Source organism: Cyprinus carpio, chromosome B10, assembly GCF_018340385.1.
Source record: "Cyprinus carpio isolate SPL01 chromosome B10, ASM1834038v1, whole genome shotgun sequence".
Classification (NCBI taxonomy): Eukaryota; Metazoa; Chordata; class Actinopteri; order Cypriniformes; family Cyprinidae; genus Cyprinus; species Cyprinus carpio.
The window spans coordinates 20,080,580-20,096,881 of record NC_056606.1 but is presented as its reverse complement, the minus strand read 5'-3'; the positions used below and the strand labels follow the sequence as shown (position 1 = coordinate 20,096,881).

The 16,302-nt window shown below is 36.4% G+C and overlaps 1 protein-coding gene and 1 long non-coding RNA gene across 2 annotated transcripts; one reads left to right on the top strand and one right to left on the bottom strand.

The window, feature by feature from the left end:
• Window positions 1-1,002: 1,002 nt before the first annotated feature.
• On the bottom strand, window positions 1,003-7,016 carry LOC109059675. Its single transcript, XR_002012618.2, has 4 exons — window positions 6,601-7,016; window positions 2,235-2,379; window positions 1,787-1,820; window positions 1,003-1,480 (listed from the first exon to the last, which is right to left on the bottom strand). It is a non-coding gene; the product is annotated as an uncharacterized LOC109059675 (long non-coding RNA).
• Window positions 7,017-9,078: 2,062 nt separating this feature from the next.
• Window positions 9,079-12,098, top strand: LOC109059702 (centrin-3-like). Its single transcript, XM_019076874.2, has 5 exons — window positions 9,079-9,240; window positions 9,604-9,739; window positions 10,240-10,354; window positions 11,182-11,373; window positions 11,698-12,098. The coding sequence occupies exons 1-5, from the start codon at window positions 9,224-9,226 to the stop codon at window positions 11,739-11,741; spliced, it is 504 nt and encodes a 167-aa protein (XP_018932419.1). The 5' UTR covers window positions 9,079-9,223; the 3' UTR covers window positions 11,742-12,098.
• Window positions 12,099-16,302: the final 4,204 nt, after the last annotated feature.

Here is a 16,302-nt window from a genome sequence, read left to right as displayed (position 1 = left end):
CAAACACAGTAACAAAAGCTAATTTAAACTAAAAAATAGGTCTGCTTAATACAAAAATTAAAGGAACAGTTACTCAAAAATGAAGATTTGTTGAAAAAGTACTCACCCTCGGGCCATCCAACATGTAGATGAGCTTGTTTCTTCATCACAACAGAATTGGAGATATTTAGTGTTACATTACTCACCAATGGATCCTCTGCAGTAAATGGGTGCCGTCAGAATGAGAGTCCAAACAGCTGATAAAAACATCACAATAATCTACAAGCAATCCACAATTAACATCTTATGAAGTGAAAAACTATGTGTATAACAAATCCATCATTAAGGCATTTTAACTTTAAACTGTCACTTCTGGCCAGAATATAAGTACTCTATCTATAATTATTGCTTTCTCCAATGAAAAAGTAGTCTCGTCTGAATCAGAACCAAAATATGCACAAAAATATAACATTTACAAATAAAAACATTCCAAAACTGTTCTAAGTTTATATGTCTGTGGATTTTGATGTGAGAGGAGACCAGGGGTGGACTTCTTCACTGGAGGAAGTGTTATTATGGGTTATGGACTCTTTGTCAAGTTCAAAGTTAAAATGCAAAAATCATTAATTATTTACTAACAAACAACAAACATTCAACTTCACAATACACAAAACAATAAACAATAGACATTCATATTATTTGTATTATTTTCGGATTATTGTGATGTTTTTTGTCAGATATTTGGATTCTCATTCTGACGGCACCCATTCACTGCAGAACATCCATTGGTTAACAAATGATGAAATGCTTAATTTCTCCAAACCTGTTCTGATGAAGAAACAAATGCATCTACATCCTGGAAGGCCTTAGACCAGGGATCTCCAACCCTGCTCCTGGAGAGCTACCATCCTGCAGACTTCAGTTCCAACCCTGCTCCAACACACCTGTCTGTAATTATCAAGTAGCCCTGAACACCTTGATTAGCTGGATCATGTATTCATGAATGGGGTTGGAGCTGAAATCTGCAGGACAGTAGCTCTCCAGGACCAGGGTTGGAGACACCTGCCTTAGACTGACAATCTTCAGCAAATTTTTCTTTTCCTTTAGAGATTCCATACTAATGCACCAAGTTGCGTTTAATGTGGTTTTGTCTGAGCTCAACAATCATCACAACATTGTGTAGGGAAAGTTCCAATTAAAGACACATCACACTGTTATTTTATACTGATGATTGAGGGCTGCTACCTGCTACTTGATTTGGTGCAATCAAGAGTGTTAAGCATTGAACCATGAGGCCGTGAGGGTAGCTGGTGGTTGTGGATTGGATGTCAGAGTGGGTGATAATCTTCTTTGGCAATCTCTGATTTTATGTACCTCTGTGTGCGTCAGACAGTAGCACAGATGTAATTCTCAACCCCGTTGTTGTCCTTTAACTGCACATTTGTCCTGCGATCTGATGCAACAACCTTCTGGAGATGTTTATGTTTTCTTGAAAATGGCTCTGCATGATTGAAATGCAGCAGGTGTTAAAGCTGCCGTAAGGGATTTAAACCATCTTGCAAAAGCAACCAAATGCCCACACTTTACACAGACACGTCAGCAAATCCATTTTTTTAAAGTGATGTAACAGAGGTCATTGTGATTGCTCAGAATACCAGTTTCAGTAATATGTAAAAAAAGAAAAAAAGTAAGCAATCCTTACTTCAAGAGAAATCAGCACAAAATATAAATGCAAGTTGATAGAACGTGATAAACTTTAAAAAGGATAGTCTGCCCAAAAATGAAAAAACTGTCATCATTTACTTACCCTCATGTCATTCCGAACATCTATCACTTTTTTTCTACAAAACACAAAAGAAGATATTTTGATGAATGTTGTTAGCTAAACAGTTTTTGTTCCCATTGATCTCTATAGTATAGGCAAAAAAATACAATGGAAGTCAATGGAAAACCAATATTGTTGGTTATCAACATTCGCCACATTTATACACATTTTGGAAAAGCCAACCATTTTTATATAATTTTGGAAGATTTATGACATTTTTCATGCAAGATCCCAATATTTTCAGGCTAATAATTTGTAAAATCATGGGCTGACTGTACATCCTTTACGTAACTTCTTGTTCCCACAGAAAAAGTGGAAGATGTCTAGAATTTATTTTGTATACATGAACATACAGACATTAACATGAACCAGACGCCCTGAACCTGCTGACCGCACTGCTGATCTCAGCATGCGCAGACTTTAAACATACCAGCAGCAACAGAAAGTGAAAGTGGTTGTTCCTCTTTTGCAGAACATCTTGTTGAGAGAACATCTTGTACCGCTGTGAAGCGGCAGGCAGGTGTTACGTGCACAGAGCCACGCGGGACGGGGGAGGAAGGGGTTCGGCTTCACACCTGTGTGAATGACACAAAGCAGAGCAGGTTCATTTCAGGGCAAAAAAAAAACCAGCTCGAACCAGATAACATATCGCAGAGCATCAGCTCCTTTCTCGCATCACACAGAATCTGTGTACCATACTCTCACAGGATAACATCTTCTCATTCTCATGTCTTCAGTGAGAATACGTTAGAGATTCGACATAGCTATACCTTCACTTACATCAGGAGATGTTTGCTTGAAAATGCTTTTTTTTAAACAGAACATGTATTGAGGGTATAATTTTTAACCATTTTTAAACATTTAAGCAACCCAGCTAAGAAACTTGTGCTGAGAATGTTTTCCTAATATTCCAATTAAGTTATTAAAGAGTCAAAGATGAAAAAGTGTTTTTAAGCATCAAAACGAAAAATTTCAACACCACTCTAAAGTTTTCTTTTTATATATATATATATATATATATATATATATATATATATATATATATATATATATATATATATATATATATATATATATATATATACATACATACATACATTAGAATGTGTCCTGGTTATTTTTTATTTTATTTTTTTTTACTTTTATCATACATAAAAATAAATAATACAATACAAACATGATCACTTTTTCTGTTATATATTTTAATAGGCTAAGTACAGGTCAGAATATGTTTTTACATAAAAATATATGTTACATTGATTTTATACATTTAATTTGATGTGGTCATCAAAATGCGATGTCTGGTAATTGATGTCTCATATTATTTCTGAATATTCTTTGAAAATGTCCAGTTTTTAACTTTTTTCTTCTTCCTGGTAATGCAAACGTCAAATGAACATTCTGAAACAAGTAGTAATGTTTATATAAAAAAAAAAAAACTAAAAAAAAAGTTTTAGAAAAATGTTCTATTAATGATGTATGAATAGTGTTTTTGTGCTAACAATATTAAGACCAGATATAAAACCAGGGCCGGCGCTAGCCATTTGGGTGCCCTAAGCACAAATGCTTGGCGGGGCCCCCCCTCCCCTCCCCTCCCCCCCCCAACCAACCACCCACCCACCAACCAAAGAAATAACTACCATTCAGAATTTCTTATTTAGGTTCTCTTTACTTCCAAAATAACTGCTGCAAATGAATAATTGGAACTGAACAATGTAAACACAGAAAGTTAAAAGTGCAAAAAAAGTTTAGTGCAAATAACAGTATAAGTGTATGAATATTATGAAGTATGAATCTTAAAGTGCACATTTTAAACTGCAAATAACCATGCAATTATACACAGTACACACACATATATCATGTAGACACAAACTTTTATTTTGGATCCGATTAATCGAGATTAATCTTTTCCCAGCCCTAATAATTTGACAACTCTGTGAATATGAAAATATACAAACACTGAGATTGTGTTTTTTTTTTTTCTAATTGCAGTTTCACCAACAGATGTCGCCCTTGGCCGAACCTCTTGAAAATGACCGCATGCCATAGTACAACAACGAAAAATCTTTATCTAAGCGGTCTAATTTGGCAAAATCACATCACGTTCAGTTGCAGGGTTTTTCTAAAGTTCAGACTGAGGCAGATAGACATTGTATTGAAGCGAAGAAATTACAATAGGGAACGTTCTGCACTAATAGCTATATGCACACGTGACACATCTGTAACGTACGGGGAAAATTAGCTTTATTTGTTTATTTTCAAATATGACGATGAGGACCCCAACGATTGGCCTTCCTTTCCTTCTCAAACAAACTGCATCTTTAACAGCCCAAGTTTCACAATTTCCCCGGACCCCGTTAAAATAAAAGACTCAACATGCAGGGCTAAAACCCCCGGATCTTTTGCACTACTAGCGACGCGGACGCGCCGACGCCCCTGGACATGCATACTACACGCAAGGGCTACAAAACTAACATTTTTATTTAAAACATTGTCTTACCTGCAAGCGATGCGTGAGCATCATACCGCTGTCTCTTCTTTTTTCTTTTTTTTCCGCCCCCGACTCTTGGTGCCTTTTCGAGGACATGTCTGAGGTCGGTGTCTGCCAAATTTGACATTGATTGAGGCATAATCGAACAGACCACTGGGAGGTGGGCACCAGAGGGAGACTGGCACAGAGATTCACCTTTTTCTCGACTAATTTGGTCTAGGCCTATATCACTTTTGTATTGCTTTTGTATATTAACATGCTTTTAGAAATATTTTATTTGTTATTTATACTAGTAGCCTATTGTGATGATTTTTTCACGACCCAGATTTTTTGGTGCCCCCCCAAGCACTTGGTGCCCTACAACAAAACCTCTACATCCTTCCTCCTAAACCCCACCCATAATAAAACTCCCAATGTTCACCTTTTTGAGGTCAGGTTGTTCCATGCTGTTATGGCATAACCTTTTTGTGCCAGTTACCGAGTTGTTTACTGCCTAGCATTTATCTAAACCCTTCTTTTCTCATCCCAGCATAACATTTGTAACCCAACATTTTTGCTTTGCATGTAAACACACTCATTGTGCATGAATGCAGTCAGTTGCACCTGAATGCAGTTTTCACCATCCTGAGTTATCACAGAAGATCAGTCAGATGGCCCCAGAACAACTGGTTTGTTTTTCTTGACTTTGGGAGAGATTGGCCGGAGCCCAGGATCTCCAGTGGAGTCATGATTTGGAATTGTGTACACACAACATCTGCCATTCCTTCTATCTCAGTGAGAGAAAACAAGCGAGAAGCCACATGAGCGCATGTGGTCTTTAACCCTCTGCCACAAGAAAAACATTTCCACATCAGTGGCCCTGCGGAGTCACGCGTCCCTCTGATAAAAACAGCTTCTGAAGGAACTTTTATGTGACCTCACAAAGTGTTTGTTCTAATAATAAAAAAAAACATTTTTGTGAGGGATTATCCATTGAAATGTACATTAGACTCCAAATACCTCACGCACCATCACCTGCATGGCTGTGACACACATTGTCTTCTTTGTCCAATGAGAAAGCAGCAACAATGAGGGGGAGTGTCTAGAACATCACGCCACCACTGAGCTGAAAGAACAGGTATTTGGTGAGGAGCTCAAGCAGTGAGCAGTGTAAGATATACTGTACTTACTTTAACTCATAGATTTCCCACCACATAACATAATGAGTCAGTAGGATATACTAATGATGCTAGTCAGTTTATTTTAAGTCCTTGACAACCATTAATCACTAAGAATAAAAAAACAAGCTTGACCTCATTTACTGTGAACTAACTGGGGATGAAATTATTATAATCATTAATAATAGTGTATATATACGTGTGCGTGTGTGTATATATAAAATGAAAAAAAAGAAGGACCTACAGTGAATTTATCACACACACACACACACACACACACACACACACACACACACACACACACACACACACACACACACACACACACACACACACACACACACACACACACACACACACACACACACATATATAATGTTTGTGTCTGTGTGTACTAATGATGCTAGTCATTTTATTTTAAGTCCTTGACAACCATTAATCACTTAGAATAAAAAAACAAGCTTGACCTCATTTGCTGTGAACTAACTGGGGATGAAATTATTATAATCATTAATAATAATGTATATATACGTGTGTGTGTGTGTGTGTGTGTGTGTGTGTGTGTGTGTGTGTGTGTGTGTGTGTGTGTGTGTGTGTGTGTGTGTGTGTGTGTGTGTATATTTATATACCATATATAATTCTAATATATTTAACTAGATTATATATATATATATATGTGTGTGTGTGTGTGTGTGTGTGTGTGTTATAATTAATAATGATATTAAATAAATGTATTATGATAAATTTGAGACATTTTTATGAAAAATAAACAAGAATATTCTGAATGAATACATAAATACATTAAATTGCTAAAATGAACATTTTAGCATTTGATCATTTCTCTTTGTCTGTCTGTCTATCTATCCATCTATCTATGATAAACACATATATTATATATAATAAAGTAACTTTGGATAAAAGCTTCTTCTATAAAGTATGTTTGGATAAAAACATCTTCCAAATGATTACATTAATAAAAAAAGTCATTATTTTATTCAGTTTATAATTTGTATCTACAGGACACATCAACCCTTCTAAATAAATCATCAAACACAATTCTATGACCTTTAGAACAAGCAGATTAAAAAGCAGTCCGAGAGTATTGTCAATGACTTCCTCCATCTCAGAGCAGTACGTAGTATAATTACCTTTTACAGTAGTAACTCTGAAACCTCTGAAGGCTGTCTTCCCTCAATTAATCACACAGATGACAATAACCCCCCCCCCACCCTCAAAGAGCCCTTCAGTGTTGAAAGCAGCACCCAGCTACCGGTCTGAACTAGATAGCTCCAGCCTCAGCAGCATCGCAGTAGTTCCTCATCTGCTTTTGTTCAGTATGAGCCAGTCGAATCCAGTCAGACCTACCCCACAGAAGCATTACAAACCAGCACACAACAACACAATATAAAACAGAGTCAGGCAAAGTAAACCAACTGACAGGAGCAACACATTTATACTCTCAAAAATACTATATTTTAAAATGATTATACATATAGTTCTTTTAGTTATCACACAACATCACAACAATCTAGTAAAACACAAGCAAGTCCAGATGGTGCAGGCTTTCGAGGGTCCTAATGACTATAAGACCAAAGCACTGACTGTCATAAGTAGGCTAATGAAATGAATGGACTGTCACGTGACCAGCTCCATCCAATAGCAACAGACTTGCTTCATGGGCCACACAGACTCTGTTCTACAAATCTCATAAGCAGTGGTCTGTCAGCGTGTGCGCTAGTACTATCAGAACTCAAGACGTTATGCTTTCTCTATCAAGATAGACATCATGTTCTTTTCAAAACCCTCTTCCTTGAGTTGGCGTGCATACAAGAGATCTGCTTGAGATCATGGAAACTGTGCAAAAGCTTAGTTGCCAGCCACCGCTCACACCTCGTATGAGTAATGGTTAGTGAGCGTGTGAGCAATCCTGTTGTTTCTTAATACGACACCTATAAACTGTCAACGGTTGCCTGGAGGTAATCTCTGTCGTCTCGGTAACCTACTGTTCAGGTTCCAAGTGCTCTAAATCAAGTGAGCATGTTCAGTCAAAACATGAAAGCATGTGCTGATGCACTCCACGTTTATGATGAAATCTTGGGCAAGTGCATGTTTTCTTTCTTTTATTTTCTTTTTGCATGGGCACTTTTTGCAAGTAAACATGGCTCCTTGGTGTATTTGTTCTTCCTGGGTCAAAATGCCAAATAAGTATGCACAAGTATGTAGTCAGTATGTCAGATTAAGTGAACACATATGCGTCTCTCTGTGAAGTTGATTAGAACAGCTCATGCACCTCACAGGATTGATCTATTCAACTTTTCTTCAGGAGTGAATCTGTAAGGGTGTGTGGTTGTATGACCTTAAGACCTTCCAAGCTCGAACCCACAGCCGCCTCTTCTTGAGACCTACAGATATACATTTTAAGCTCATCGGGGGAAGTGGTTAAGGAGCCACCCATCTAACTTCCCTAAATGTGCTGTGAAGGCATTGCCACCAAACATGATTATACAACGAAAGAATACTAATATTGTATTTTAAATTAATTACATAGTGCTGCGAACGTGACAAAACCGTGTTTTGTTCAAGGTCTTAAAGGGTTTCTTGTACTTTCTGTACAGATCAAGTTAGAAAGGCTCATGTCAGTGTTGTTATGGTGTAGGGCGTCCTCTATTGGTGCTTGAATGAAATCACCAAATTGAGGATTCAAAACTGCTGTATTAAACAGTTTGCTGTTTAAATATCATCAATAATAATGAAATGTATTAATAGCAGCAGAAACTAAAAATGAAATAAAAGGCATTAATATGTCGCCAGAGTTTCAGTACATTTTGTTTACTTTAATATTTTAGAATTACACATATTAATTGATATTTATGACAATTGGTGCATTGATTTAATTACCCCCAGTTTATATTGCATTTACATAACAGCATCCATTATATATAGTATTTAATAATATACTCATAATCGAGTTGATATTAATATAAATATTTAATATGAATCAGTAGCCTATATTAAATTATAATATTACAGTATTATATACAAAATATTCCATTTTTTTTTTTTTTTTGGACATGCTCATTCAATGTTTACAGACAATGTATTATATTATGCTCCGTATCTATTCATATTGTATATAATACTGGATTCGTTATTATATTATATGATGTTATATAAATATCTATACCATTTATATATTGATATTTATTATTATAAATTTCGATTATATTATATATTTGGCAACAACAGTAACGTACACTTCAGTAAACGATTGCTAGAAAATATGAATATGACCCTATCCCTGGTTAATTTTTGGCAAAGTATTATATTACATGATATATATATATATATATAGTAGTTAACATTTGAAGTGGATCAAAAAAGTTAATCAAAGTTGTCCTCCTAAGACAAGAACACATTTTGTTTTAGGGTTTATTTATATAAATATTCATATTAATTTTAAGCACACACAGTCACGAATGCGCAGTCGTCGTCGTCACCACCATTAAAACCGCCCATTCCCGCCTAGACCGCCAATCAAGTAGGCTCAAACGCAGGCCTGTTTCCAAACAACCAATCACAAGTGACGTTAACCTGACGCTCAGACCTCCGCAGCCAATCGGAATCGTTTCCTTGACAATCAACTAGCAACGCGCTGCGCTTGGCGACTGTGTTTAGGGCATTAGCTGATTAGCAGGATTGTAGAAGCCGAACTCTAATCTTGTTGGACGGATTTGTGTTTTAGTATCAGTTATTTATTGCCAAACTGCAAAAATGAGCCTGTCTCTGAGGTAATTAAGACGTATTTTATCGCTAAGAGTTTATTTAGAGACTAGCTGTTGGTGTGTGGAGTATTAACTAACGTAGCCGGTGCATGTGAACAGTGTATGTTTATTATTAATAGCAACGATAACTAGCATTGCCTTACAAACAAGAGTACCACGCATTTACTTCATTTTATTGCTATGAAATTTACATATTTAAACGTTAACTGTCAAGTCACCTGCAATTTTGAGCATGATATGTTCTCTGGGACATTAAAATTCTGTGTAGGAAGGCAGGTAGCAAGTGTGTAGGCCTGTGATTGAATGGTTTATGAACTAATAGAAGATCAGAAGGAATAAGGTGATATATTTCCATACTTGTGCTATCAGGACTGACCTAACTGCTGATAAGAGTAAAAGAAAGAAAAGGAGAGAACTGACTGAGGAGCAGAAGGATGAAATCAAGGAGGCGTTCGAGCTCTTCGACACAGACAAGGATAAAGAAATAGATTATCATGAGTTAAAGGTAAAACACACACACACACACACACACACACACACACACACACACACACACACACGTGCTGTGTGCTCGTGCACTCATGCCACCCAAGAGTTTCTTCATCAGAACAGATTTGGTCTAGTCCGAACCTTAGCATTACATCACTAATGGATTATTGAGATGCTTTTATCAACTGTTCGGACTCGCATTCTCACGGCACCCATTCACTGCATATGAGCAGGCGTTGGTGAGCAAGTCATGTAATGCTAAATTTGTCCAAATCTGTTCAGATGAAGAAATAAACTCATCCACATCTTGGATGGCCAAAGGGTGTGTACATTTCCTGCAAATTAACATTTTTGGGCCAACTGTTTCTTTAATGTGTAAATATAACTAGTCTTAACAGATAAACAAAGACACTTAAAAACTGTCCTATCATAATAAAGCAAAAACACCAACAACAAATCTTTAAAAATAAAACCGTATTAGCTCAAACGTGCTGATATTTGGAATTTGTGTTCCAGGTGGCGATGAGAGCTCTGGGCTTTGAGGTGAAGAAAGTAGATGTGTTAAAGATCCTAAAAGACTATGACCGAGAAGGAACTGGGAAAATAACTTTTGAAGATTTCAAAGAAGTTGGTAAGTTGAATTTATTACTCACTAATCGGTCTTAGATATAGCTATGTTTCCATACATGTATTTTTTTTTGTTACTTTTGGGATGATGGAAATGCAAGATGTGAATAAACGTATATGCTCAACTGAGGCAGTACGTTTTCTTTATCCACTAAGAAACTATGATGGCAACAGATTTACCGAATAAACTGCTCGATGCTCAACACAAAACTCATGTGACTTTGCTGCAACAGATCATGTGATCGTATAACTGGACTAACCAGCCCACTGATCTCATAGCACAAACCATCTCAAATGTTGTTTCAATCATTCTGAAATGCCTGAACCAAAGTGTGTCACCAAAATATATTTAACAAAGTATCTACCAGAACTGTCTTGCATGATTACGTTCCCCAAAAACATCCTTCAAACGGAAGATAACATGACAACGTTTGTTACTGTGTTTCATCTGCATACTCCGAGGTGCACGTAACATAGGACAAAAGAGCCACAGGCTTCCCTGTTGCAGCAACTTTCATTTTTATTATTAATATTTTGCGCCAGTTTCCCTGGAAGTGGTGATTTTGTCATTTTGAACACATGGTATGGAAACTGCTTTATTTGCATATGTTTCATGTAGTATTCTCATTAGCTGCGTAAGATAAATGCACAACTTTAGAAGGAAACCTAGCTAATTAAATGCTTTGCAGAAATTATTTTGTTGAAATCAGGAACAGATTCCATGTTGGCCTGCTCATGAATATATGTAGCACAATAAATCTGCTTCTAGTGTCACTGCTTGAAATTCATTAACTTTTGTGCTTCAAACCAAGTATAACAATTTTCTTAAAGTGACGGACATGATATTGGAGCGAGACCCAAAAGAGGAAATTCTGAAGGCATTTAAACTTTTCGATGATGACGAAACGGGAAAGATAAGCCTGAGAAACCTGCGGCGAGTCGCTCGTGAACTGGGCGAAGACATGAGTGATGAAGACCTGCGAGCCATGATTGATGAATTTGACACTGACGGGGACGGAGAGAGTAAGTTGCTCGCTTTTTATCTAGGGAGAGGAAAAAAGTGCTATTTTTATTGCCTCTAATGAATGGAAGTAATTACTGTGCTTTTCCCAGTTGGCCCAAAGTGCTTTTCTCAATTAAGGCACAGCAAATTAATGTATTGCAGCCAACAAAAATGGGAACAGTGGAAATGAAGGCTGATTTGAAAGCTGTTTGTGTGTCTTTTGGCGTTGTGAAGAGCTGTATGTAATTTAATCAGCAAAATATTAATAATTGTCTGTGCTGTGAGTAAGTAGGTTAAAAGCAAAGGGAATTTAAGTGATCACATTTGTTCTTGGACTCTTTCAGTTAATCAAGATGAGTTCATCTCTATCATGACCGGCGACTCGTGAGCAGCTGGGACTCAAAGAAAATGTGCTGTAGGTCTGGCTGCACACACGCTGTGAAGAGCCAATCAATCTGACAGACTGATCTTATTCACGAGCAGTAAACCACATTTCAGATGTATGGAACGGTAGGTTCGATTGGTGCTTAAATCTGGAAAGACTCTTGAACTGAACTGGACATGAAGGACAAACAACATTTCAGGTCATGATTAGGTTGGTTAGATTTTTATAGGGATACTTTGTATTTTAAAATTGCAAATTTGTTATGTCCTCAATATTAATAGTTTGTACTGTAGCTGTTCATTTCACATTTGAAATAACATTTCAAAGTACTATTTATTGTAAATACTCAGTAAAAAAACAAACAAGCAGACATCATTTTCTTTGTCTCTTTTTTTGCTAGAGCACATGCATGCATGTATTAAATTAAATTATACTGCTATAGCGTGTTTATTCAGTGGATCCAGTTCTAAAGTGATTCCAGGTAATGTAGCTCAGTTGTTCAGAAACAGAATAGAATTATTAATTTTGATGCATCAGTGAATCATTTCTTTTTTTTTGTGATTAACTTTATTTATCATGTTTATTTGTATTTTTGCCCCTTCTTCCTCAATGTAGATTAATGGCGCATTTTGGTTGGTTTAAAAAGGGATTTCTCAGTCTTGGCCAATAGAGGGAGACATTATTCAAAGAAAAGTTGTTCTGCTGTTGTATTCATTGGTTTTTCAGAAAGACTGCAGTTGAATGTTGTTATAGTCAAGGGAAAAGAAATTTCTTTTCAAAAAGACCAAAACTTTTAATACTCAAATAAATGTAATCCTAAATAATACTCCTTAAACAACAAAAGGTATGACTATAATACCAACAGAATCCTTGCATAGTTAACGAAGCTCATGAAGAAAACGAATCTCAAAATAAATACTAGTTCAGAACTGTGTCAGAATTTCTGTGTGAATCAAACTCAAAAAACTTTTTCAAAGAGCCACTCGGGTTCATTGGAAAAGTTTGACATCTACAAAAGCTCCATGCCTTGGCCTGATCCTGGGCCAGATGTCTGCCTATGTGGGATCGATTCAGCTGTCAAGACGATGTGACAGTGAGATGACAGGAAGGCTTTAAATGGCTGAATGTGTTGAGCATCACCTCTTAAAACACTATCCAAAATTAAACATGTGACTGCAGCTCTGCAGAGGCTGACACCGATGACTCCAGGCGTATCTGTGCCGCTGTGAGGATAATTTGGTCAGTGTGTCTCTGTCTGGAAACAGAGGTGGTGCTGCATGAGGTAAGGACAGTCACCTACACAACATCAGCACAGAAATGGTTGTCATGGATACGGGTCAGTAGATAACAGATGGAAATAAACCCATGTGTGCTTTGTTTTTTACCTGATACATTGAAAACAACAAATCAGGCCACAAAGATGAGCAAAATTTGATTAATTCCAGTTGAAGTAAATCAAATAAGCAAAATATATATATTTGTATTTGGAGTGTATATATATATATATGTGTGTGTGTGTGTGTGTGTGTGTTTTCCCACTGAATTATATATGTATGTATGTATGTATGTATGTATGTATATATATATATATATATATATATATATATATATATATATATATATATATATATATATATATATATATATATATGTGTGTGTGTGTGTGTGTGTGTGTTTTCCCACTGAATTGAAATATTAAAATTTTTAAAACATATAAATGCATTCTTCATTAGTGCTTCATTAATAGCACTTAAAAAGTAATAGTTTATCCAAAAACATCAATGTTTTCTTGCCCTAAAATCACCCCAAAGCATTTATGACGTTCTTCTGTGTAATAAGGAGCATTGTAAATATTTTAAAACATAGAAAAGAATTAAGTCTCACATTTGATATTCAAACCCCTAACATCACAATCAGTTATGAGAGCAAGAACCAGTGCTGCTTGCTTTAATGGACATTAATCCAGGCACAAAAAGCCTTAATGTACCAATCAAAGTTGAATATAAATTAGCATGAATGAGATTTGTGAACTATGGTTTTCGGTGATTTTCATTCCTCACATATAGTTTAAATATGACTTCAGAAGTAGTCATAGTACTGGAGTACTGCTACAAGTTATTTGAAAAATTTTAAGATGAATAATTGCAGTTTTATATATATATATATATATATATATATATATATATATATATATATTTTTACTTATTTCTCAGTATTGTATATTTTAGTACATGAAATATATTTAGAAGAAAAAAAAAAGGTATATATAAACTTTATTTTTACTTATTTCTCAGTATTGTATATTTTAGTACATGAAATATATTTAGAAGAAAAAAAAAAGGTTCCTGAAATCACGCATAGAAAAACAATTATAAGATATTTTTAGAACAGTTTTTATAAATAGCACCAAAAACTGTAACTAAAGTTCATCTAGAGCTGAAATCCTCTGATGACGAAGTGTGGTCAAATGTCGTAATACGATACACTGAAAATCACTGCCGTGCTTTAGATGGGGGAAAAGTGAGGTTATAGGTCATTCTGTCATTACCATCAGGCCGTAGTGGCAGTAATGGCTTCCTTCTCAGTTGTCCAAAGAGTCTCCAGAGACAGGATTCTCTGTTAGATGAATGTTTCCAAAAACCCTGAGTGGACCACAGACGGACATCAATGTTCTCTTGTGTCAAAACTACAGGTTGATCGTATATCAGCCGCCGTCACGAGACGACATCTGAATCGCGGTATAATACTCTCAGATGGTTGCGATCAGATGGATTAGTTTGCTTTGCTAATTATACAGAGCAGTCATTCATAATAAAGAAGTCAATAGTACCGCCTAGGCGTTCGCCCTCTAATTTTGGCTTTGAGGGTCCTGTAACGACTGTAATTTGGAGCATATTTAACTTTACTGTATCTTAAGTCGAAGCCACACGATCATGGCCTACTCGTACAAATTTCAAAAACCTTCTAAGACGTTTCCCCCACACATGGTAATTTAAACTTGGAGGGAACCATTTGTTAAAAAGACTGGCGTATCCATCCATTTTAAGTTTATTTATAGAGTGTATACGATCCAATTACTATCGCTCGAACACAAGTTCATCCATTTTAGAAGCGCCACAAATTTCTCCAGTGAATAAATCTGCATTTTTGAGGGTGACATTTTGGCCCTGTGATGTCCGTCTTCCTTGTTATGCGTTGCTTGTATTGTGCTGAGCAAGTAAATCTGGACCTCAGGGCGAGGTTTTCCGTGACCTCCAGCGTTTAAGGGTTTTCTATGGCTCTGGTTGGTCTGCAGAGGGTCACGTGATTGCTGATAGCAGCTCATCATGTCTAACAGGCTGTAGGTCAGGATAAGAGATGTCTTCTGTCCCTGAGCTCTATGGGAAGAGATGCCGGGATCTGTCACCTCAGCCGTTCCCACGAACTCGGCTTTGCCCATGGGGGCTTCGAGAGCTTCACTGGGAATCTGTGAGACTGTCACAGCTACGTCTTCACTTTTGTTGGCTGGTTTGGTGGTTAAGGGAATACAGTCTTATGGTGGCTGGCAGGAGTTGAAACCCTAGAGTATTTCCAGGCACGCTGCTCATTAGCACTTACGGCAGGCTACATAAAAGGCGATGAGATAATCAACCACCAGGTTTATGATGTTAGATAATGAGCATAGACTCCGTTTGTTTACTACTTGTTTGATGATTTGAATCCAATGTCCAAAATGGGTAAAAAGTAGTGCTGTCAAATGATTAATCGTGATTAATTGCATCCAAAATAAGTTTTTGTTTACACAATATGTGTCTATACTCTGTATATTTATTATGTAGATATAAATACAAACACAAGCATGTATGTATTTAAGAAAAATAAGTTATGTTTATATATTGAAATAAAATATAAGAATTCAAATGTAAATATTTTTAAATATATACAGTATGTGTATTTATAAATATACACACTACACATGCATATATTATGTAAACAATCTTTTTTGTATGCGATTAATCGTTTGACAGCACTAGTGAAAAGCTTATTTTTTTACTGAATTTTTCTTGTTTCATAAAATGTAAAAAAAAAAAACCTTAATTATTTCAAACTTTTCATTGCGAGTATCTAGATATTTGGAAAAATACTTTGACCCAGTCCTCATATTTGAAGTGCTTTTCACATTCCTAATGATATTGCTATTCATGCAGATTTGTTTAGCTTTTTAGGCTTTGAACGAGCAGTGCTTGTTTGGACCCGCTGTCTTTTATAATAGGGAGGACGAATGTGTGTTTCGAGTCCGGTGAAGCTAGGAGCCGTCCCACTTCTACTTAATCTCTCTCTCCCTGGCCCGGCCTCGTACCCATCCACTAATGTGTCTGGCCTTTTCTAAACCTACTCAAGGTCAGATCCAATGTTGATTTTAAAACGCTGCATCTGATGATTACTGGGGGATTAAAGGCGGGAGAAAATAGTCAGATGACGAGCGTTGCGATTGAGACGGGGGTGAAGCGGCACAAGTTATATGCCTTTGGAGCTGGCACATGCTCAGCTGTTGGAGACTGGACCACTTTTCCAGCCAATGTGT

Excerpts from the sequence above, each read along its gene's own strand:
- LOC109059702 (XM_019076874.2), top strand. Across the intron at positions 10,355-11,181 it reads TGAAGATTTCAAAGAAGTTG|TGACGGACATGATATTGGAG; the intron begins GTAAGTTGAATT and ends ATTTTCTTAAAG. Across the intron at positions 11,374-11,697 it reads CACTGACGGGGACGGAGAGA|TTAATCAAGATGAGTTCATC; the intron begins GTAAGTTGCTCG and ends GGACTCTTTCAG.